Here is a 23,287-nt window from a genome sequence, read left to right on the forward strand (position 1 = left end):
CATATTTTAAATTGCATAGTTGTATAATATGGTGACTCAATGGAAAATCCACCCCAGAAGAGAATTTGCATATTCTTGTCTCGTTTGAACTTGAACACAGATACAGATGCCCTCCTTCTGCTAGAAGCAACCACTGAAACACTTTTCAGGTGTTGCATTGCCAAAAAACAAAAAAACATGTCTTTGTGAAGACATAAGAACTACTCACAGTGTTTGACCTGTGGAGATGTGTTTACGTTATATCCATTGATCTTGGTGAAATGTATTTTATGGTGGATTTCCTCTCAGAAGAATATGTTGTCTTCCTTCTGGGAGTCAATTTTATTTTTAAAATAAGCTAACAGCAGGCTTAAGAGCAGATAATTATTGCTGCTTTGATCACTGCCTGCGTGCGTAGGGCATCTACCACCCAAGGTATCAGATGACATTTAAAACACTAAAATATTGATGAACCAAGACAGACAACTGTAGCAAGAAAACACAGAAGAAGAAGGTGCGCTCTGTGGAACTAATTAGCACGTTTTTTGACTAAAACACCCTTTGATGACTCGTGAAACAAAGTGAAAATGATGTAGTAAACAGTTCTCATGTGATATTTTTATACGTCTGGATGGAGGAAATCAGTGTCTGAATCTTTTTAAAGCCAGAAAAAAAATGCCACAGATCGAGGTACTCGGGGTCCGACATTAGACCTCTGTGGTTCAATCAGACTCCTCCAAAGTGCAAATGTGTGTAGCTGCGCCCCTGTGACACTGAAAGGAGATTCCATGCTGTCCTCCAGCCTTCTCTGATTGAATGCATCTTGTAAAATAAGTTGCAAAAAAAGCTACACCACGTTGATTTTCTTGGCAGAACCGAACACTTATAATATTTAATGTTGGAGAAAATCACTCTTGTTTGTAGTGTATTCTATAAAAAAAATCTGTATTATAAGCTATGATTGAAATGTATATTTTCTATTGTTGAAATGTAGATATGAGTCGTTTTTTTATTCAATTTTTTCAATTTTAATAAATGTTTTTCTTCTTAACTTGCTGCTACTGTTACAAAACTAATTTCCAATTGTCTTATATAATCTAAACCATCATGAATAACTTAACATGTTAGTACAGTTATGTCAGAAGCTGCTTAGTAGTTAAGTTTGTTTCTTTCTTCTCATGCTTCCTCTATGTTTGTAATCACACATGCAAGAAGCTCAAAACACAACGGAAACCAGGGGACAGCAAAAAGTGATGCACACAGCTGGGCGTGGAGTGCTTGTCGACGTTCAGGGACTACAAAGTTGCCCATAATATCAGAAGGAATCATGTGATCACGTTGTTAACTTAGGCCAATAAAACGTACATTTTAGGAAAGTTTCCAACACTTTGCCAACTTTATAATCCCCGAACGCCAACAAGCACTCCGCTCCCAGCTGTGTGCATCACTTTTTAGTGTCCCCTGGTTTCCATTGTGTTTTGTATTTGCAGCATTCTGCTTTTTCAGCGTTTTGTTCATTCAGCGGTTTTAGTAAACACTGCATGTTTCTTCAAGTTGGTGAAGGCATGTCTTCTTTTATCATGTGTTTTGGCACATTTGTCTTTTGGCATCGTTTCTGTAGCTGCAGCATGTTTCTTCTAATGGAAATGTTTCGGGCCTGTTTGCACCTGTTGGCCACTGGTTTAAAGTATTTAAACAAAGGACAGTGTATCAGAGACTAGTTAGGTAGTGACCCTGACTTGACTTTACTATCAGAGGCAATACAAAAAGTATAACGTTTGTTATAGGTAGCAGAACTACCGGAATAAATCAGCACTGTGTATTCAGAGAATCCAGTCAGTCAGTGATTGGTTTAAGTAAAGACGACATTAAACGCTCTCTGTCCTCGCTTGACAGAGCCTTAATATTAATGTTCCTCTTGCTCACCCCAAATACTACCACTTTCCTTTTCATCCCGTCTGGCCTTTTGAAGATAACTGCACCTTTTAAGGTACTGAGCGTGTCTATCAATTCACATCAAAGAGGGATGTCCGAGACATTCGAATAGCTTGTCCGTCAATAACTCGTAGAAACTCAGACATTTCTGATCATCATTATCTGCTGTGTCTTTGTTCTGCTGGCAAAATGTGCCTGGGATGCTTCAAAGGCATGTTAATCAAGCGCTGTGTGAAGATGCCGGGAGACCAATTACACTCGTGAGCTGCACTTCAGCTTTCTCATTTCCCAGAATCCTGCTGCTCAAACATGGTTAGAGCCCAGATTTTATTTTTCCACATTGATGAAATAGTTCACCTTGACAAATACACAAATGCAGACAGGAATTGGTTACATGCATACCCCATTGGGAGTACTTCAACTTCTCTGCAGCTTTAGAAAGCAGTGGTCTGCATTTTAGTGAAAAGAACATAAAGAGGCTTTGTTGATGAATGTGCTGAATGGAAGCTCTTGGTCATAATTGAAATGATCTCACCTGGACTTGATCAAACTCAATAGGTCCAGGCACATGTTGTTGTATCCAACTTCAAACAGGAAGCATGTTTCCTAACTTTCACATCTGCCCAAGGTCACTTTAATCACCACACAAGACATTGAGGCAAAAAGCCAGTGTACCTTAGGAGGTCGGGTTTGCAGAGAACAGATGTGGCTTGAACAATGAGCTCTCCGTCCCTCCAGCTGTTTCTCATTTCGCTGCAGGGGGGATTGACGAACTGAGGAATCTGTCAGCAGTGGTGGCTGTGTCCCAGTTGGCCTCGTCCTAATCATCGTCCGTACATCCATCTGCCAGAGATTGATATGCCTCTGGATGTCGCAAAAAAAGCCCCGGCATGCCCCTTGCGCCCGTGAAGCAGCGAGGGCCTGTCTCTGCTCTGCTGGCTCCGCGTTCTGCTCACACCAGGACAAACTTGATTTGACCAGAGGGAGGCTCTTGTGATTGATGATTCCTCTACGTATGTTCAGCCACAGCAATCTGGCCTGGCTCTCCTGCTGTGAACATGTTTGTGTGCGTGTGTGCAACTGTCACAGAATAAAAAACTCTTGTGCAAGTTGTGAGTCAGGATAGAAAGAGTTTGGAGTCTCATGCTCGGCCATAGCAGCTACAGTTTTCAGTTTGTTTGGTGGTGCAACATTTCCCGTCTTTGTTGGAGAAATATGAAAATGCTAACGGGTTCCCCTCTCAGACAAACACACACAAACACACTGGTTTCCTCCGCTGTCGCAGTCATCATTGGTGCTCAGAAGTCCTGTCCATGCCTCGATGGTTGCAGCCAGAAAGCCTTCCACTGTGCTTCTTCTTCTTCTTCTACTACTTCCTTTGTTTATTTCTGATTAAATGTCATCTCCCATCGTGCTCATGTCCCATGGTGTTCCTTGGGCTAACAAACAGCGAAGCGTCACTTTCTCAGCACAGTCATGATCAATTATTGCAACTGTGAGGGAAAGATGAGATCATATTAGGATGGATGCCAATTAGCTGCAATTTCAACCTACACATGTCAGTATGTGGCTTTCAAAGCAACATTTGTCCACATTATCTATGCCCAAATCACTGGTGCATCAGTAGAAAAGGTGCATTTATCATAGGAGACAGTCTTAGAAATACTGACAATATAATGCCCCAGACACAGACACACTGCATCAGCAGAGAGGGACAGCAGTCAGAAGTTGAAACTAACTAACCCAGAGGGATGTGATGGACAAACACAACATAAATTGGGGTTGACAAATACATCTAATTGACATGCAACCTACCATGACCCACATTTGTTGCAGTGCTTCCTGTGATCTTTTGAAATGAATCTTTTTTTCATGGCAGTCTGGAGTAATTTATTGTGTCCCTTTTTGTTTTAGTCGCTGTAGTCAAACCTAAACAAGAGCTCACACACACACACACACACACACACACACCAACCTTAATGACATAAATGGCATGTAATGGGGATGATACAGAGCTGGAGGGGCAGAATAAATCACTGATGTAATGTTTCCGGTGGAAGCGTGGCTCGGGTTGCAGATGAAGTCAATGCGAGGGGCTCCATCTGCTGTTTGGTCACGTGAACTTCACGAATAAGCTCCGGCAGGCAGACTCACTTCAGCTGCCCGTAAATGAGAAGGGACAGCCAGACTCGGCAGTGACGCTGAGGCAGTTTAATTTATGCCTGTGAATTATGGATAAACCGAGCAAGTGAAGGCCAATATATGTTTTATACCACACTTCCCCTCCATTTATTTTAGCTGGGGTTATGACTTGATAGCTGGCGCTTCTATTGATGATGGACTTCCTGATTTAACCGCTCAACTCGGGCAGGAACATCAATTAAGGCGCCATGTCAGGACGACATGCCGAATGTTCTGTCACCTGTTGTTTATGACCGACTGTGCTCTGGAGAGTTAGCTTCATGCAGGAGGGGGGGGGGCTGCACTGTGATTACTCCAAGAAACACAGCAGTAAAACAATGTGCAATTTGTGCAGCCTCCTAACTCCCAGCATCGATTCTTCTTTTTATCTGATGATCAGAATGAGTGTAGGCTACAGTGAGAACCTAAACATTGCTTTTTGTTTTATGACCTCATAGAAATTAGGAGCATATCATTCTCACATATAGACTGAGATGTATATCCTATCCATTCCCCTGGAAGCCATCGCCTTTAATTTTCTCCTTCTTTCATCACCCTAAATGCGCCTAAATGGTTCGGGTGGGGGGGGGGGGGGTTGAGCGGCAATAACCGCAACTTTGTGTCGGGAGGGGATTCTGGGATCTTTGATGCTCTCCCTGCCATGAAATGTATTTACAAATACCTTTTGTGGGAGCCAATAAAAGCTTTAATATTTAATTAGGCCTAAGGGCATCTCACTATAACTGGAAGGTTTCTGATCAACGGGATGAGGGAGGGTCTTCGTTCACTGTCTGATTTCCTTTCTGCAGTTACTTACAGGCAGACAGTTCATCCTTGCACCTCCTGGGACAGCCACTGGATTCATGTTTGTATACATTTGTGAATGTTTTAAGGATTCTGAATTCACATGATCAACATGAATAGCGAGGATGATCAAATATTTATTCAGGCTGTCTTTGTGCAAACTCAAATTAAACTTTTATTAAAATGTCTGTGGAGAAAGCAGGAGCGTCATAGTGCTGTGACATTGGATTGTGTAATCAAGAGTCTCACCTCACCTTTTGGTCAGACATTGTTTGACTTAATAACAAATCCCTCAGGCATGCAAGCCTGCTGTTAACTATCTCAGACACACTGTGAGCTTTGAATGATTTAATACCGTTATGTTTTCAGTGTGTTTTTCTGCGGAATTGTTGAAAAGAAACCAGTCTTATCTTCATGATAATTGGTGGAAGGGTTAAGTATGGGCTAAATCGGAACACAGTACATTTTGGAGTGGATGCCCGTTATATTTATCATTATTTTTCACTTCGAGAAATTGCATTAACCGAAGTCTGAACCTGCAGAGTGTCCTTAGTTATTTTCAATAGAAAACGAATCCAATGCACTTTGCAAACATTTCCAGAACATTCTTGTGAGTCTATTCAGCCCAATAAAGAGTGCAATGTTGTGAAGTTTGTGTTAAGAATAGAGGTTTTCAATTAAGCTTTGGTATAAAGTGCCATCTCTTTGAGCCCCCACATGACACTCTGCCCTGGGTTTATTGTATGTAGCACATCTTTTCATACAGGCACTTCCATTGTCAGGGCTGCATTTTATTTCTATTCTTTCTTTGTACAAGACGAAACTTTTCAAATCAAAATGTATCTTTGACTACGGAGATGTTTAGAAATGATTTCAGTTTGTCTCTCCTTCAAATGGGATTTATAAATGGTACTTTTGCCATGGTATCCAAAAGCGTTTTTAGTTTTGAGCACTTCAATCAGGAAGCAGCATTGAATAAAGAGCTTTAGTATGGTGATATTTTTGCAAATTACCACGCATGGGCTCTGCAAATCTCTGCATAGTGAGACAGGTCCATGGCGCTGTCAAAATACACAAAGCTTAACGACAGCTGTCACGAGTCAACACAGTAAAGTCTGCTATCCCTTTTGCAATATTATCCAGTAAAACGTTCTGGGTCACAATTATTGTCCCTGCAGGATGAATGCTCTTATTTTTAATCAGAGAGATCCGGCCTGTATTCTTGGGCCAGATAGCAAAGTGGGAGAATGTGAGCTCTGCTTTGGAGACTTTTGTTTTGCTGCCACTGAACTCACGTCAGAGTGCGCCGAAACCTCAGAGGCGAGGCACGAAACATATAAATGCCCAATTATAGTTGTTTCATTTAAAAATTAATTTAGGGGGGTGAGGATGCATTGCATAATTCACAACGCTTGGTTATGCAAGCGGCCCAAATGTGGAGAACAGACGGGGTATTGTCTGAAAATGGCACTGGGTGTGCCTGCTTCTGCGTCATTGAGACCGCTCGCGTGGCGTCACTGGGTGTATATATATACTTTGAATGTGCAATGAGCAGGAAGAACGAGGATAGGACTTTGTTGAAGGCAGTAAACAGTGTCTTTGAAAAGTCTCTCTGGTGTCAGGGTGTGTTGAGTCTGTCGCCCTCCCAGAAGATGTGGACCTACTCTGTGCTGTGTCCTTGTTGCTTTAACTCAGCTTCAAAAACTCTGCGCCTCGTGTCTGAGTGGCTGGTACAGTAATTCCCTCAGAACCAGAACATATAAATAAAGGATCCCAAGGTTACACGAATTATGGCTCCTACCTGCTTGTGTGTGTGTGTGTGTGTGTGTGTGTGTGTGTGTGTGTGTGTGTGTGTGTGTGTGTGTGTGTGTGTGTGTGTGTGTGTGTGTGTGTGTGTGTGTGTGTGTGTGTGTGTGTGTGTGTGTGTGTGTGTGTGTGTGTGTGTGTGTGTGTGTGTGTGTGTGTGTGTGTGTGTGTGTGTGTGTGTGTGTGTGTGTGTCCTTTGTAATATCCTAAGAAAAATGGATAATGTATTCTCATCTATCTGCATGGTTTTCCTCAAAGGAGAAAATAAAGGAATTGTTTTCTCCTTTTAGATTTTTGTAATTGTGGAGATACTGTGTGACGAGTGGTTTCCTATCGAGGTAAAAGGGAAACCAAATAACAAAAAGCTGAACTCAAAGTGCGCTGCTTCCTCAGGCTGAGCTTTCCAGCGAGACCTTGAGTCTCTTTGGGTCAAGACTCAGGTGCAGTTTGATACACAAGGAAATAATTAAGTCAGTCGAGAGCCAGAATTCTTCAGAATGTTCTAAATCACACACACACAACATTTCCAGTAAAAGGAGGGCAGATGGGGTTAGTTTGGTTTTAAAGAAAATGAGATCATACCCTTGAGGTTCTTTATTATAGTATGCTAACAATTATAGTGAAGCAATAACACAAATGTTAAGGCTTCCTGTAACGATGCTCACCAAAATACAAAAATCCTGCAAGTAAAGCAATGAGATTGTAAGACTTTGAAAAGCGCACGTTAATTTGCAATGCTAAAATATAAACACATGCCAGTTATGTCTTAAAGGTTCCCATACTAATTAATATTCATACTTCAAATTCATATCCAGCTTGTTGTTAACCAAAGCAATAAGCCCTGACAATAAAAAAGGATCTGGCACCTGAGGGTGCAGCATCCACTTTATGGTAGCAGCTAATACTTCCATAGCCTCTTCACAGTTTGCAGTTATGTAGCGGGTGTGGATTTCTGCAGGGCAGAGACTACTTTTTGATGTGTTTTTATTTTGTTGTGGTTTTGGCAGTGACGGAAGCTCTGTTATGCACATCAGACGTGCCAGTTGAGCATTTACGTTACCTTAACACTAGGAATTTTTTATTTGAATCTGGGTATTTTCATTGCGCAATGAATACAAAATTTTACAAAAAATTCAAATCTTAGGATGCTCAATTTCTGATAATGAGGCCCTGTTATACTTTGTGTGACACGTAGTGACAATACTATGAAAAACCTTTATTGTCTAGCACTCAAGCACATTGTAAGTGATAGGCTAAGGGGCGGGACATCTCTGAGAGGTTGACCCGTCACAACAGAGCCAGCCAGTTAACCAATCAGAGCAGACTGAGCTCTGGTTTCAGGCAGAGGGTGAAAAAGGTGCTGCAGCACAGGCAGCAAAACAATTAATTTAAAGTATAGCAACATGTCACAGTGAAAACAGGATAGCAGAATATGGCCTCTTTAAAGCCTATAAATATGTGTTAAAATACTATTGTGAATGAAGTATTGTAGAGCAGCAGTAATATTCCGCCCTAGAAATTGTATTCTTCAGACTTAACAACGTATTTGTTCAGTACAGATCTTCGTAAAAAAAAGTCACCCTATGATCATTTAAGATATTTTTGAATGATAATGAAAATAATAATGCCAAATTATCCTTTTTTCAATATCTCAAATCATATCATAATTGCAGTATCAGTCTAAATAACGGCTATTAGGTAATTATTTTCCAAATCATGCAGACAGTTTGCAATCTCCTGTGGGTAAAGGTGATACCTTCAATGGAAACAGACAACTGTTTGTGTCAGTCCTTAATTAGTCACGTATATTCCAGTTGTTACAGTCTGAAGAAAATAATTATTTCCATTGCACTCATCCCTCTGAGCTCTGATGTAATTCATCTGGAGGGTTGTTCGTGACACTCTGCATTTCTTTGTTTCTATTCCAATCTCTCGTCAGCACCCTCTTGTTTCATTATTATTTGCCTCTGTTTCCTCTGAGGGGTGTGTGTCGTCATTTTCTAAGCGCCCTTAATTCCCACAGAAACCAGCATTTACCTTACGAACACTCCTTCTTTTACCAAGTAAAAAGATAGTCTTTACAGATATCTCCAGTCTTAAATCCATCCACTGACACTCTTTAAGCTGCTGTCTATTTGCAGAGGCAAAAAGCAGCTTGATCTTTTCACTGAGGATTGCAGGAGGGATGAAAGGAGGGAAAAATACAGATAGATCAATTTATTTCTCTATGTGGTGCGATATAACCTTTATGTATACAGTCTATGGATACAACTGATAGTCAATGAGTACAAAAAGCTGATCAAAAGTCTAACAGACAAATTGAATATTAATTTCACTTTAAAGGTTATGTTATGATTATGATTCCTATCTGTTATAATAACTTTGAAGTCACCAAGTTAATTGCTTTGATCTCATAACCTTATTCAAAAGGATATGATGGTGAAAGAAATGGTAGAATTATAAGTCCAGGGTACCTTCCTCTCACACTCACATTGCCAAATCAGCCAAAAAAAGCATCACATTTTCACACTTGAAAAGCTGAAAGCAGCTAATGTTCTGGGCGTTTTGCATGCCAGAAATCTAGTATTACACTTCCAGAACATGATGAAAACAGGCCAAGAACTCCTGATATTTATTTATATAATGCAGCTAAAAAGTGGCTTTTAAATGGGCTAATGTTCAGGTTCATATTAGTATTTAGTGCTTCTACTGTGACATGTGTCAATGCTTTTATGTTCAAAAAGTTATTTATTTGTGCTGCTCTTTAAAATGAGGACTGATGCGTATCTAGGGACAGAAATAGCTCAGTGTTATGGCTTGTTCCTCTTTTTATTCCTGCTGTGCCGCTGTTTTAAGTAATGCAGCGTCTCTTCATGTTACTGATTGTTAGCTATGCATGAGCTACAGATAATGTATGTTTCTTCTCCCTGTGGTTGGTTTTGTCCTGATTTATAATGGTTTAATCCTCACTGCTGCTGTCCTTCATTCTGATAGATACTATTTTTGTCTTATTGAGTTCCAGCAAAGTGTATTTTTTTTCTAATCACACTGTCTCCTGTGCAAACCTCAGCAAATCCTTGCTGCTTCCCTGAAACATCCCAGAGACCCCAGCTCCTCTGAGACTGCCTGTAATTCCAATTATGAAGAAATATACGTACAGTTTATGTGCGTGCCCGTCGCCTGTCCCAGGGAAATTTCATTTTAATTAATCTGGGGGAGAAATTGGCAGCTCGGGCATCACAACGCTCATCACGGCTCCCTGAAGTAGATCCAATTTTCTGTCTCAATAGGCATTAAATTAGCAAGAACATTTCCACCTTTGTCACCCCGGCACGCATAACAAATGAAATACATTTGGCTAGGCGGCATAATGGAGAGCTAATAAATGACTCGCCACCCGTACAGGGAGATGGTGGCAGGTGAGACGTGTTAGCCGGCACCTCATCACATCTGGAAGTGTTAAAGAGAGGAAATATGCAGGGAGGCAGATTTGGGAAGTATGAGAAAGGACATTTTTGTGTGAATATAGTTACTGGATCAATTTGAGAATAATAGAAACCGAGTGCTCAACTACCTTTATTTGCTAAATGTTGTCCTCATCTGTCCTCTACTATAGGTTCATGCATGCGTTTACTCTCTGTCTCATTAGAATGGCTGATCCACACCACCCTTTCTCAAATGTAACGAGTGTTATGCATTCATAGAAAAGCCCGCACCAGCAGGATATCATTACAGCGGGGAAGCTTTGCATTTCTTTGTTTGGAGGTTGGATTGTTATCAAAGTTTCCAGCAGCAGAAGATCAATGCAGGTCTATATTAGGAAGAAGTTCTGCTGAATTCATTTGCTTTAGGAAAACTCCAACACATACCTATGAGAAGAAACGTATTCGCTCATTTGTGGGCGCAAATTAACACGATGCCTCTCCGTTCTGAGTTTGTGAGAAGTTATCAGGAAACTTTCATCACCCCACACGTGAAGCGGCACAAAGGGAATATGACATTTTTATAGAGATGTACAGACCTACACTATGACGTTAATCACCCAGAGTGAGGATCTCATTTCTGATTTATTATATTGTTCTTGCATGCCTCACCCTGACAGCAACGTGCCTCCAGCTCTGAGTCTTCCACATCACAGCCTGACTCTCATCCGCCCACAGTGAGGAGTGCTCTGTACTCCTACACCTGTATGTTATAGGACATATTTCTATTTTGCAACACCTTCAACTTCTGAAAGGCTCTCTCAGAGAACATGTTCCATACATTGTGCACATAGTGATTGCCATCCGAGTCTCAATAGGATCTCGATCTGGGATTTAAAAGAAGCCTTGTCCAAGGCCTTTGATCGTCTGTCTTTCTTTCAGTCCTTTTGTTCCTGGTGAGGGAGGGCTTTAGGTGGGGGACACCTAATGAGGGTGTCAGTAGGAACAGTATTTGGAGAAAAGATGGAACGAGGTGATAGAAATGTTGCGCACCTCAATAAAGAGAGAAGAGAAAAGGATTGGATGATGGAAAGTGAGACTCTGCAACATATAGCAATAATACCAAGAAGGATTGCACAACATATCATTTGCGTGATAAAGTATCTGGAGAAAACTGCACTAAAGTTGTATTCTCGTTATATTGTGCTCCGTCAATATCACATCTATCCCTACAGAAATTAGTATTTTTGGATTTATTACACGATTTGCTGACATTATTTCTGCATAATATGCTGTAACCAGAATTATTTTGCAATGTCAGCAATGGAAATCTCTGCAGGATATGTTTTATGGTACTTTATTTATCCGATTTGACTCCATTTGGTGCATTTCTTTGTCCACCGTTTCAATCCCTGGCATAGATTCATAGCAAAGTGTTTGTGTTCTCCAGTAATAATGAGCAGCCTCCATCTTAACCTCCGTTCTGTCATCATCTACTTTTGTGCAGCGTTTTAATTGGCCGCGGCCGGCTCAACCTTCCACCAAGCTGTTTCTCTGCAGCATCCCGAGCAGGACTCGTGTTCCTCACTAATTACCGCCGCTGTCAGCGATGATCTGTGACACCGCTGGCTCCTGCTGAATTACCCTCACCTCTCCCATTTACACTACCTGTCAATATCCTCCCTCATTTTCATACATCAGTGGAAAAGTCTGTGCAGTCGAGTGAAGGATTGACCCAAAAATGATGCCCTTTCAAGAGTTTCCCGCTAGACTAATGACGGTTAAAAAGCAATCAGGTGACAGCAGCAGTCTGGGCGTTAGATCTGCGTTTTTTTTTATTGCTTACGCCCGGTCATGACACCTCTGCCGTTTAAATTATTGCTATGTAAATCACCTGAAGTGCTTTGGTATTGGAAAGCAGCAGATTTAAGGTGCTGCTGCATGCGCTAAGTAGACAGTATCCCGATATTGGCGGAGGCCTTCATTTGAAGGACTAACTCCTGCGATTCATCAGCTTGTCAGTCCACCTCCAGCTGGCACTCCATTCTGAGAAGTTCGCTGGCGGTACCAATGAAGTTCTCTCCTACCCAAATGTAAAATGCTTATTCTTTATTTCTGCAGAAATGATGTGAAGTGCAGCGAGTAAACGTTTTGATTTAGCTGCATGTGGAAACATTTTTACCATACCTCTGCGTGTTCTTCCTCTCACATATTCATAACAACCTTTGGACACTTTCAGCCTTCTATTGTTAAAGGGGCCCTATTAATCGTTTTGTGGTGTTCCCTTCCCTGAAGTGTGTTCTATAGTTTTTTGTGCATGTAAATGATCTGCAAAGGCTATAAATCCCAAAATTCCGTCCAGAGGGAGTTTCTCTCCCACAAACTCCCCCCTTCGCCTCCTGGACCCTGTAGCGGCACAAACTCCCTAGGAGTTATGCCGCTGAGAGGCTCAAATGTGATCTTTGCTGTGACGCGTTCCATTTAAGAGTCCGTAGTCATTTGTAGTCCATGGTGTTCAATAAAGACGAAAACAAATAATATACAACTCCAGACCTGACGGTCAACAGAAAGTATCAGAGCGCCAAATATCCCCCCTCTTCCTACATCATATCCTCCAAACCGGCATCCAACAGGTGACTAAATACCAATAAACCACACCCACGTGACTATAGCCGGAAGTGATAAACAATAAGAATGAAACGTGATGCAAACAGAAATGAAGATAATAATAGAAGTAATAAGTAATGGCAAAACAAGCATTATGGCTCCTACAGAACCTTTGTTTACTTCCGGATCACAGTGAAGTCACTACGTAACACTTGCTATTGGCTAGCTCTCCAACACATAGGCCCTTTCTCATTTCACTAATTCAACTCCTATCATCGTGTCTTATTCCCGCCCACAGGAGATGCAGGCGGAGGAGTCGAGGAGGGGAACCGAGGAGAGAGGGGGGGAAGCAGCAGGCGGTTAGAGAAATGAGAACTCCTCTCCTCTGAGCGCTCATTTTAAAGAGACGTCCATTAATGACAGGAGGCACAGCAGCCCTCTGTCTGATGGACAGAACTGTGTTCATGATGACTTATATATTTACTTTGAATTAATTGACAGTGCGGTATAATGAGACAATAACAGGCTACAGATGCGGATATATACAGACACATATATTTATATAAATATTTACAATTTCAGATTCAAACGAGTATGAGAACACTCTCATAATAAGTCCGGCCGTGCGTCACTACTCTTTTAAACATCTCTGTTGCCGGAAATACATCCGTGGAGGATCCGTGGACTGGCGCGGAGGACCCATCGGTGTATCCTAGATTATAGCTCCTCCAGAGAGCCTGCTCGATGCTCGGTCCTCGGAGTGCATTTAGAGAAATGAGATGTCCTTCAACATGGCGCGCTGAAATCCATTTCCGGGTCACTACCGGAGGACCGAGGATTCGAGGACGGGTAATCAGTGAAATGAGAAAGGGCCATAGTACATCATAGACTAAGGGGCTGGACTACTCGTAGCAGTTGAACATATACAACAACAAGAACAATAAATACCGTTTTGAACATTAAAGCATGGAACCATGACAGAGGCACAAACAACTTATATCAACCTGAAAATGAGCAGAATGGGTCCTCTTTAAAGTGTTGGTGCTTGCAATGTGAATACCAGATCTTGGAAACTCTGGAATGGGACATGTTTAAGATTGATGATGAGTGAAGAAAATAATTAAGGATTTCATTTCAGAGTCGATGAATGTGTCCAGTGGATATATCTCTACACATAAATGCTGTAAAAACAGTTCAGACACTTGTCTCAGTACAGATCTTTCCATAAGATGTCACTGTCCTCTGCTGGTTTTTACACTGTATTACACCTACATGTGATGAGGTATATGTAAGGCAAAATTAAAGCCTATTTTTTTGTTATATTTTTCTAGCTTTTTATGGTTTTCATTGTTACATAATATGTATAAATTATAGGTAAACTAGTTGTATGCTCTCAGATGACTGCCACTGAGAATGACTCACTTGTGCAGGAAGCTTATGACTGTTAATATGCTTATCTCAGAATAAAACTCCATTGCTAGAATTAATTGTTTTGTTTTTTTTAAGCGAAAAGTCCCTTACTCCCCCGGCTTATTTGTTTTTATTCCTGGTGCAGATATTTTGAGTTTTTTTTTTTCTAATCAAGGGTTCAACTTCCTTTTTCCTCTGCACGATTGTTTTGGTCTTGGCCAACATCAATGTTTGTTAAAAGTGTCACAGTGAGTTAACAGCCCTGTTGCTCTTTCCATTAGTTTAGGTATTTCACTTGTGACACAGGGGAAGCTAAAAACAATACTTTCCCTCTTGCATCTGATAAATAATGTTATGCATGTTGAAGAAATGAAACACAAAACATGCAGTGTACAGGATGGTAGGAGGAGATACAGCCTCACACACACACTGTCCCCCCCAAGCTGTGGTCATGAGCCTGCTCCTCCGTCAGCAGACGATAGACGACCCCCCAGGATACACTCCTCCCCCCAGCTCCACCATGTTAAGAAATTATAGTAAACCAAGTTAAATCCAGCTGGGTGTGCACATGTATGTACAAACAGTTGGGACTTGAATTACAAAAATATTTTGCAGCTACTCTATCAACCAGATAAAGCAGGGGGGGGGGGGGGTGGTTCAAACTTTTTTCAAAAAAGGACCGGATTTGATCATTTGAATATGCCCGGGGCCAATACACCCTTTTGACATTTTTGAAACATAAAAGTAACATACACTGTTATATCACAATTTCATTGTCACAATTATCTTTATTTTTACAAACTATATGGAATAACTTAAACTTTGTAGAGGATCTTTCATGGGGAAGGTAACACTATACGATCAGTGTGTGTGGGGAAAGGAGTCAATATATACAGTTCAATGTGCTTTAGCAAAGACTCCAGTTGAAAATATATTCTCATAATTTATGAATATATTTTCTCATACCATGTTCGACAACATATTTGAGGGGTAGTTTTCAATAACACATCCGCATTTATTTACTTCTCAACTTGTGTTTTTGTGTGCACTTTGTTTTGTTTATCAAACAGGCGTTTGTTTAATAATTTTAAGATTGGCTTTTATCACTTTTTGCAAATGAATTCTTCATATACAGTGGAGCAAAAAAGTGTTTAGTCAGCCACCAATTGTGCAAGTTCTCCCACTTAAAAAGATGAGAGAGGCCTGTAATTTTCATCCTAGGTACACTTCAACTATGAGAGACGGAATGGGGGGAAAGAATCCAGGAAATCACATTGTAGGATTTTTAATGAATTAATTGGTAAATTCCTCGTTAAATTAAGTATTTGGTCACCTACAAACAAACACAATTTCTGGCTCTCACAGACCTGTAACTTCTTCTTTAAGAGCCTTCTCTGTCTTCCACTTGTTAACTGTATTAATGGCACCTGTTTGAACTTGTTATCAGTATAAAAGACACCTGTCCACAACCTCAAACAGTCACACTCCAAACTCCATATGGCCAAGACCAAAGAGCTGTCAAAGGACACCAGAAACAAAATTGTAAACCTGCACCAGGCTGGGAAGACTGAATCTGCAATAGGTAAGCAGCTTGGTGGGAAGAAATCAACTGTGGGAGCAATTATTAGAAAATGGAAGACATACAAGACCACTGATAATCTCCCTCGATCTGGGGCTCCACGCAAGATCTCACACCGTGGGGTCAAAATGATCACAAGAACGGTGAGCAAAAATCCCAGAACCACACGGGGGGACCTAGTCAATGACCTGCAGAGAGCTGGGACCAAAGTAACAAAGGCTACCATCAGTAACACACTACGCCGCCAGGGACTCAAATCCTGCAGTGCCAGACGTGTCCCCCTGCTTAAGCCAGTACATGTCCAGGCCCGTCTGAAGTTTGCTAGAGAGCATTTAGATGATCCAGAAGAGGATTGGGAGAATGTCATATGGTCAGATGAAACCAAATAGAACTTTTTGGTAAAAACTCAACTAGACGTGTTTGGAGGAGAAAGAATGCTGAGTTGCATCCAAAGAACACCATACCTACTGTGAAACATGGGGGTGGAAACATCATGCTTTGGGGCTGTTTTTCTGCAAAGGGACCAGGACGACTGATCCGTGTAAAGGAAAGAATGAATGGGGCCATGTATCGTGAGATTTTGAGTGACAACCTCCTTCCATCAGCAAGGGCATTGAAGATGAAACGTGGCTGGGTCTTTCAGCATGACAATGATCCCAAACACACTGCCCGGGCAACGAAGGAGTGTCTTCGTAAGAAGCATTTCAAGGTCCTGGAGTGGCCTAGCCAGTCTCCAGATCTCAACCCCATAGAAAATCTTTGGAGGGAGTTCGTGAAAGTCCGTGTTGCCCAGCGACAGCCCCAAAACATCACTGCTCTAGAGGAGATCTTCCTGGAGGAATGGGCCAAAAATACCAGCAACAGTGTGTGAAAACTTACAGAAAATGTTGGATCTCTGTCATTGCCAACAAAGGGTATATAACAAAGTATTGAGATGAACTTTTGTTATTGACCAAATACTTATTTTCCACCATCATTTGTAAATAAATTATTTCAAAATCAGACAATGTCATTTTCTGGATTTTTTTTTTTCTCATTTTGTCTCTCATAATTGAGGTATACCTAGGATGAAAATTGCAGGCCTCTCATCTTTTTAAGTGGGAGAACTTGCACAATTGGTGGCTGACTAAATACTTTTTTGCCCCACTGCATGATACAAGAGAGGTACTATTTGGATTGATGGTATTCTTTTCACATGTTTCTTTCCATTCTTCCTTTTGCCAATTGGGTTTTTCTTTATCTTTTGAGTGTACGCCACACAACTATTCAGTTGTGTTTCATGACTGAACAACAAATCTACCAAGTCAAATGTTAAAGTCATTTTAAATATTATAGAAGTTTGTAAATTAATAATTCAATGTAGCTCTAGATGTTCTACCATGGATGCCTGGAGCTGTACCATGAGACTCTTTCCTTGAAAAAACCTCAACATTCCTTCTCATTCATAGAGAAACTAATGAATAAAGGTACAAGCAGGGTGAAGGTTGGATGAATGGAAGGCCTCGTGACGAGTAAGTAGGCATTGTCTTAGAGGAGGGGGAGGCGGCTGAGGAGGGGGGCAGACAGTTTTATGAGCCGCTAGTATAGTTTCCTCCTAATGACCCCCATTGTGCCATTTTACCAAAAGCCAGGATTAACATTAAGCCTGAGTCACATCTTCTCACATGATCTTCTCTCTCGCCGAGCTTTATTCACACACATGCGTGAGCACACAGCATGGCAGCGGGGGAGGCAGGGGGGGATGAAAGGTGGGTCGGCTGAGGGCTGGTCATGGGACAAACAGAGGAGAAGCACATTCACTCAAGTAATGTTTCATATTTATGTATCTAAACTCTGGGTACTTCTTCCTCCACTGGTGTCAGTTTGTCTTTCAATTTTTTTGGGGGATAATTGCATGATATGCCCCTTGACCTTTTAATTACTGCTGTAACATGTCTTTAATTGGATAAGATAACTGACTTAATTTGTTTTGACACACAAAACTAATTGCTTTGTTCTCATTGAAACAGATGAAAGAGCCTCTGTATTTTGTGAAATAAATCCTAATAGGTTTGATCAGCTGTAACTAATATGTATATCATTATGTTTGGCTAAAGGAATGCAGAAATTTTCAGAAAGAAATGAAAGTTTTTTAATCAGTAAAAAGCTCCTCCTCGATTTGATTGTAAAACGCGTGGTGCATTATCAGGTAACTCGCACTCTGGATTATTAAACAGCCACAAGTGTATGATGCTGAGGATAAATCATGGAGAATTAAGTTCGGTCAGAATAATAGATCGCTAGGACTCGTGCAGTATTCATCGTTTGTGTATACAACTATATAATAGACCTGTGTTTGAACACAGTCAAGGTCTTTCTCCTGGGGAACATGGGAGCTGGTATATTTCAGGAATGTATTTTCAAATGTACTCCATGAGAATGAGCTTAGCACTAGCTTTGTGTAATCCTCGCCGACATGCCCCAATTATGAAACGATACATGCATGATGGAGTAATGATAACCAACCTGAAGCACATGTGACCGGTTAAGAAATCTGAGCCTTCACATTGGAGGAAGACTCATAAAGTGCTGCATTGTTGTGATATTCTTTAATATCCCGAGAGGAACCTTTTAAACGATGAGGAAGTTATTAATACTGACTGACCGGGTTCATCACGCCTTTCCAAGAAAGAGTTGAATATTAATGTTATCACTAAGAAAGTATTTCTCTCTCATCCTTTACTTAGTACAATATAGACCTGCATTCAAAATATTGCATTGTGATACTGTATGTTTAATTATTAGATGTTTATGCAGTAATGTATCAAAAGTATTTCACCCTTGGAGCTAGCTTTTACTAGTCTCCTCCAATAGTTCCCAACCTCTGGCTAGGGGTCTGCTAAGAGGTCCGAAGTTTAATCTGAGGGTTTTTGAAATAAGGGTAGAAAATAGCTTATGTAAAATGGATATACTCAGGTACCGCCATGTGACTGGCTCTTTAAGCTCCAGTAGTGATGGCTTGGGTCTTGAGTTTGATTCACCAATATCTTATTATGTTTCCTATTAAAGGGGCCTATGATGCTCATTTTCGGGTACATATTAGTATTAGTTTCCTTGCTTTAATGTTCAGAAAGGTCTTTATTTTTCTCATACTGCCTGCATGCAGCAACTTTTCACCCTCAGATGCTGTTTTACTTCGCCACAGTTCACAAATATCTTCCTAAGTTTGTTGTTAAATTTCTTCCTAAGTTTGTAGTTAAATTTCTTCACGAGAAAGGTTTTGAGAATATGTCTTAAACAGACATTGTTCATGTTCTCATAGCAATAACTCCCATTGTCTTTGTAGATTAAATACATTGAAATTGCATGCCTGTACAATTAAAGATAAGGCCATAAACAATCGTTTTGCACAAACATTTCAGCATTTACATGTGTGAAAGTGTTCTCTTGAGTGTTTGATCTGTAAGGAATGACATGTGTGCTTCACTATTTGATCTTTGCAGTGACACTGTTGTTGTTTTTCTACTGAATGCTTTAAACAAATACAGTAAAGTTTGCTGATAATGAATGGAGTTCCATCATTTGCTCTAGATTCTACCTCATCTGGTTATAGCTTTGGGTTTTCTCAACAACATCAAATAATTTTCCTTAATCACTACAGAATGTCCTGAGGTTATTGTAGAAATAATCAAGATGGTGCCAAAAATATCATCAGCTCATTCAAACTAATGAAAGTTTTTGTTTTTTATATTTCCAGCCTGACTTCTTCACCTTCAGCAAGAAGAAGCAGATGAACAAAAGGTGCGACGCCAGAGGGCCGATCGGGGTGGGGAATTAAAATGAATGTTGAACCTGGAGTTCACAGAAAGTTAAGCAAGGAGACACTACATGCTGGAAGGAGGGGAGAGAGTTTTACTAGTGAGCTAATGTGTGAAATGGTCTCTGCTTTGGTTTAAAGGTGAGAAAACATCATTTTAAACTGGATGGGTAGATTACAAAAGGTATTTAACAGACACAAAGGGTCTTTAATGCTGCATGCATGTCATGTTAAAGTTATTCTGATTCTAAAAATGAACCATGTGTGAAGAGAGACTCAGGTACAAGACAAAACACTTCACTACAGGGTACAAAGGAGGTCTGCACACTGATGGGCTCCAAATAAATAGTTAATTTTACTGTTTTGATGAACAAGATTTTCCTCTTTACCAAATCCTCATCCTCTCATCAAAATTCCACTTCAGTAGCACTTTCCAGTTTCATTCCGATCTACTATGATATAAAGATGTTTTGTGTGTTCATGTTTCATTTAATACAGAGTTTAATTACTAGAACATGCAGATAAATATGTTTGTATGGCTGTTGAAAGTATTCTCTGATGTATGGAGTGATACAAAGAGATCCTTTATCCAATGTTCACATTTCATCTCTGGGAAAAAAATAATAAGATAATGCCTCATTTGCTTATTCAAACAGTTCAGAAAAGGTTTAATACAAGAAAAATGCCTCAATGTTCAACTGAGGTGGTTTTTACGGGTGATATCTGTTAGTTGGAATTATTTTCATATTCACCTGAGGGGGTCCTCTGGGCCTGAACGTCACGATATGCTGTCTCCTGCTTCTATTTCTTAAACATGGCAGCACAATAACCCTTTGGTGGGAGAGAGGGAGAAAGGGGCTTTCTTGAGAAGTCAAATGACCCGCAACATGGTCTCTAACGACTCACACACACAGGACCCTCTGAGGCTTTTCCAGATTAGATCCTGGCATTTTCTGCAGAGGGAGGGGACTTCATAATATCACACTTGTGGTTATTTGGTGCATTATGATTTATTTCCCCCTTTCCCCCCTGAGATCTCAATAAAGGCACTCCAACCCAAGAATACCTGAAAAAGAGTCAAAATTTGAGTTTTCAAGTGCAACGGTAAATAATATATTGTGTGGGCCACAATAAAAGACTAATTCCTATCAGGTTCATTTGCATACAGTGCTCATAAAGGCGAGAAAACTCACTCCATATACATGCATTAAAGTGGCCTGCTCATTCATCATCATTTGTGTTTTAAACAGTTTTGTAATGTGGGAACTGCAGGAGTGCATTGAGTTTTAGATGAATACTACTGATCATGAGGAGCTCACTACCTTCTGCCTTTACCCTCAGGAGAAAATGTGATGTTGTGAGATGGCATGTGATGTAGTCATGCGCTAATCCGGTATTTAAATGTAAGGGTCACTGGCTAGGGATGTGCAAGCAGGGGTCCAGCGCATTGGAGAGGAGTTTCACACACACTCAGAGAAAGTCATTCCTGCTGTGGTAGAGTGTTGCACCTTCAGTTTGGATAAAGTTTTAGCTGAAGTCCTGATACACTGTCAGACGGTAAAAAGAGTCCATCAGTCGTGCGTAAAGTTTAGCGACCGTGTTTGGATGATGTGGCAGAGCTGTTGTTTGGTGCTGGTGTGCGCGGTGGTGGTGAGCGCGCAGTTCCCCAGAGAGTGTGTGACACCTGAGGGGCTCCGGAGCGGGAGGTGCTGCCCCTCGCCATCCGGACTCAACGACGACCCGTGTGGGTCCGGTACGGGCCGCGGAGAGTGCGTGGCCATCGCAGTGGACGCAAGGCCGCATGGCCCTCAGTACCCGCACGACGGGAGGGATGACCGGGAGCGATGGCCCATCCGGTTCTTCAACCAGACGTGTCGGTGTAACGGGAACTTTAGCGGGTCTAACTGCGGCCGCTGCAGACACGGCTGGACCGGAGCCAACTGCGACCAGCGGGTCTCTGTCGGTGAGTGCCCCTCCTCAGATCATTACATTGCATATTGGCTTTAATTAATGGAGAAGCCATATAACATTTAAGTTGGTATCCATCTATTTATTTATTAAGTTAAAAATTAATTATGTTTGCTCATATTCCAGCTAAAATGCATCTAAAATAGTTAGAAAAAGGCATTTGATGAGAGAAATAACTGAGTGAAAGTCCCTATTTTGCCCTGGAGTCTTACTGTGACTGATGATGCCTCCATCACTGCACAACATGACACCTATTTGTATAATGTATTACATCTGGAAAAACCCAGATTATGGCATCATCTCTGCTTTGGTTGGAAGGGAGAATAACATTTCAAATTTGATATGTGGAGTTTAAAGAAATGTACCAATCCATTTTAAAAAGTTATTTAGAAAAAGGCATTTGATAACAAGAACAATTGATTCAATCTTCCTGTTATGCACAGTTTTTGTACTTATTTTCTCAGTCATTACAATCTGATCCCTTATTAACGCATGACTGAGTGAGTTAATCCACTTGTCCCCCTGCTGTAATCCCACAGTGAGGAGAAACGTGATGGGGCTCAGCACAGAGGAGAAGCGTGCCTTTGTGGATGCTCTGGATCAGGCCAAGCGCACCGTGCACCCCGACTTGGTGATCGCCACTCGGAGAACCCCGGAGATCTTCGGGCCGGACGGACTCACCCCGCAGTTTGAGAACATTACCATCTACAACTACTTTGTGTGGTCGCACTACTTCTCCGTCAGTAAGACCTTCCTGGGCGCGGGTCAGGCCAGCTTTGGGGGTGTGGACTTTTCTCACGAGGGGCCGGGCTTTGTCACGTGGCACCGGTTCCACCTGCTGCAGCTGGAGCGAGACATGCAGGTCAGATAACACACAGAACAGAATCACAATTTGAGAGGGCACTTTAAAGCAGTAATAATAAAGATATCCATTGAAATAATGTCTAAGTCATCATCTGAAAACCCTGTGGCCCACTGATGAACCCCATAACGTTTTCTATATTATTGACTAGGTTCTGTGGCGACATTTCCAGAACAAATCCCAAACTGCATCTGTGTTTGGATCTGTGGGTAGTGATCCCCCATCTGTTATTCCCCACAGTTTGTTTATAATCCCTAATGTGTTTCACCACAACTGCATTCAAGGAAACCACCACTGGAGATGCAATTTCTCGCTGTAATAGACAAGCGGCGTGCAAAATGTAATTTAAAGCGTTTGAATTAAATTTGGAGATGGTGTCTGGAAAATAACAACTGAGCTTTTGTGTGCAGTAAATTGCACACAAGTTAAGAGCTGGACCACTGTTTATACCCATCAGTGGTTCCTAATTATACACTTCTCTTTTAGGACCAACACTTAGAAATTGAGGCTTCTTTAGGGCTCTGATGCCTTAGCAGTACCTGAAATAATGTGACGAAAAAGTTCACCAGTTCCTTGTCCTACTCCAAATTAAATCACAAACAATATAACTTTACCTTTATGTGTTTATTTCTCGTGTTTGTGCACTAGCCAATTCTCAAAGTGTGGTCCGCGGACCACTGGTGGTCCGTGAGTGCCCCTAGTGGTCCGTGAGTATATTGGTAAAATTTCACATTTGAAATAAATAAATACATTTAAGTTTTCTGCACTCTCGCGGGAATATCTGCACAATGGAGCGAGCTCACTTTCGGTTACCTGATATAGCCCAGCGCAACACCTTCATCACACATGTTTCCATTTGTTTGTGCAATTTTCAGGCGATCTGTTATCTGTTCTAGAAAAACGATGTGATTTTGCATATTTGTGGAGTTAGGTGGTCC

General features: G+C 41.2%; 1 protein-coding gene across 3 annotated transcripts in view; it reads left to right on the top strand.

Moving 5' to 3' along the window:
* The window catches only part of LOC307031876 (5,6-dihydroxyindole-2-carboxylic acid oxidase-like), a 103,733-nt gene that overhangs the window by 77,254 nt on the left and 3,192 nt on the right, over window positions 1-23,287 (top strand). For all 3 annotated transcript variants that reach the window (XM_079669412.1, XM_079669410.1, XM_079669411.1), the window contains 2 exons: window positions 19,460-21,482; window positions 22,027-22,349. In XM_079669412.1, the coding sequence (XP_079525538.1) occupies window positions 21,125-21,482; window positions 22,027-22,349 (681 nt within the window). In that variant the 5' untranslated portion in view covers window positions 19,460-21,124. The remainder of the gene's footprint in view (window positions 1-19,459; window positions 21,483-22,026; window positions 22,350-23,287) is intronic.

This window comes from Notothenia rossii, assembly GCF_949606895.1.
Source record: "Notothenia rossii genome assembly, chromosome: 3".
NCBI classification, from domain to species: Eukaryota; Metazoa; Chordata; class Actinopteri; order Perciformes; family Nototheniidae; genus Notothenia; species Notothenia rossii.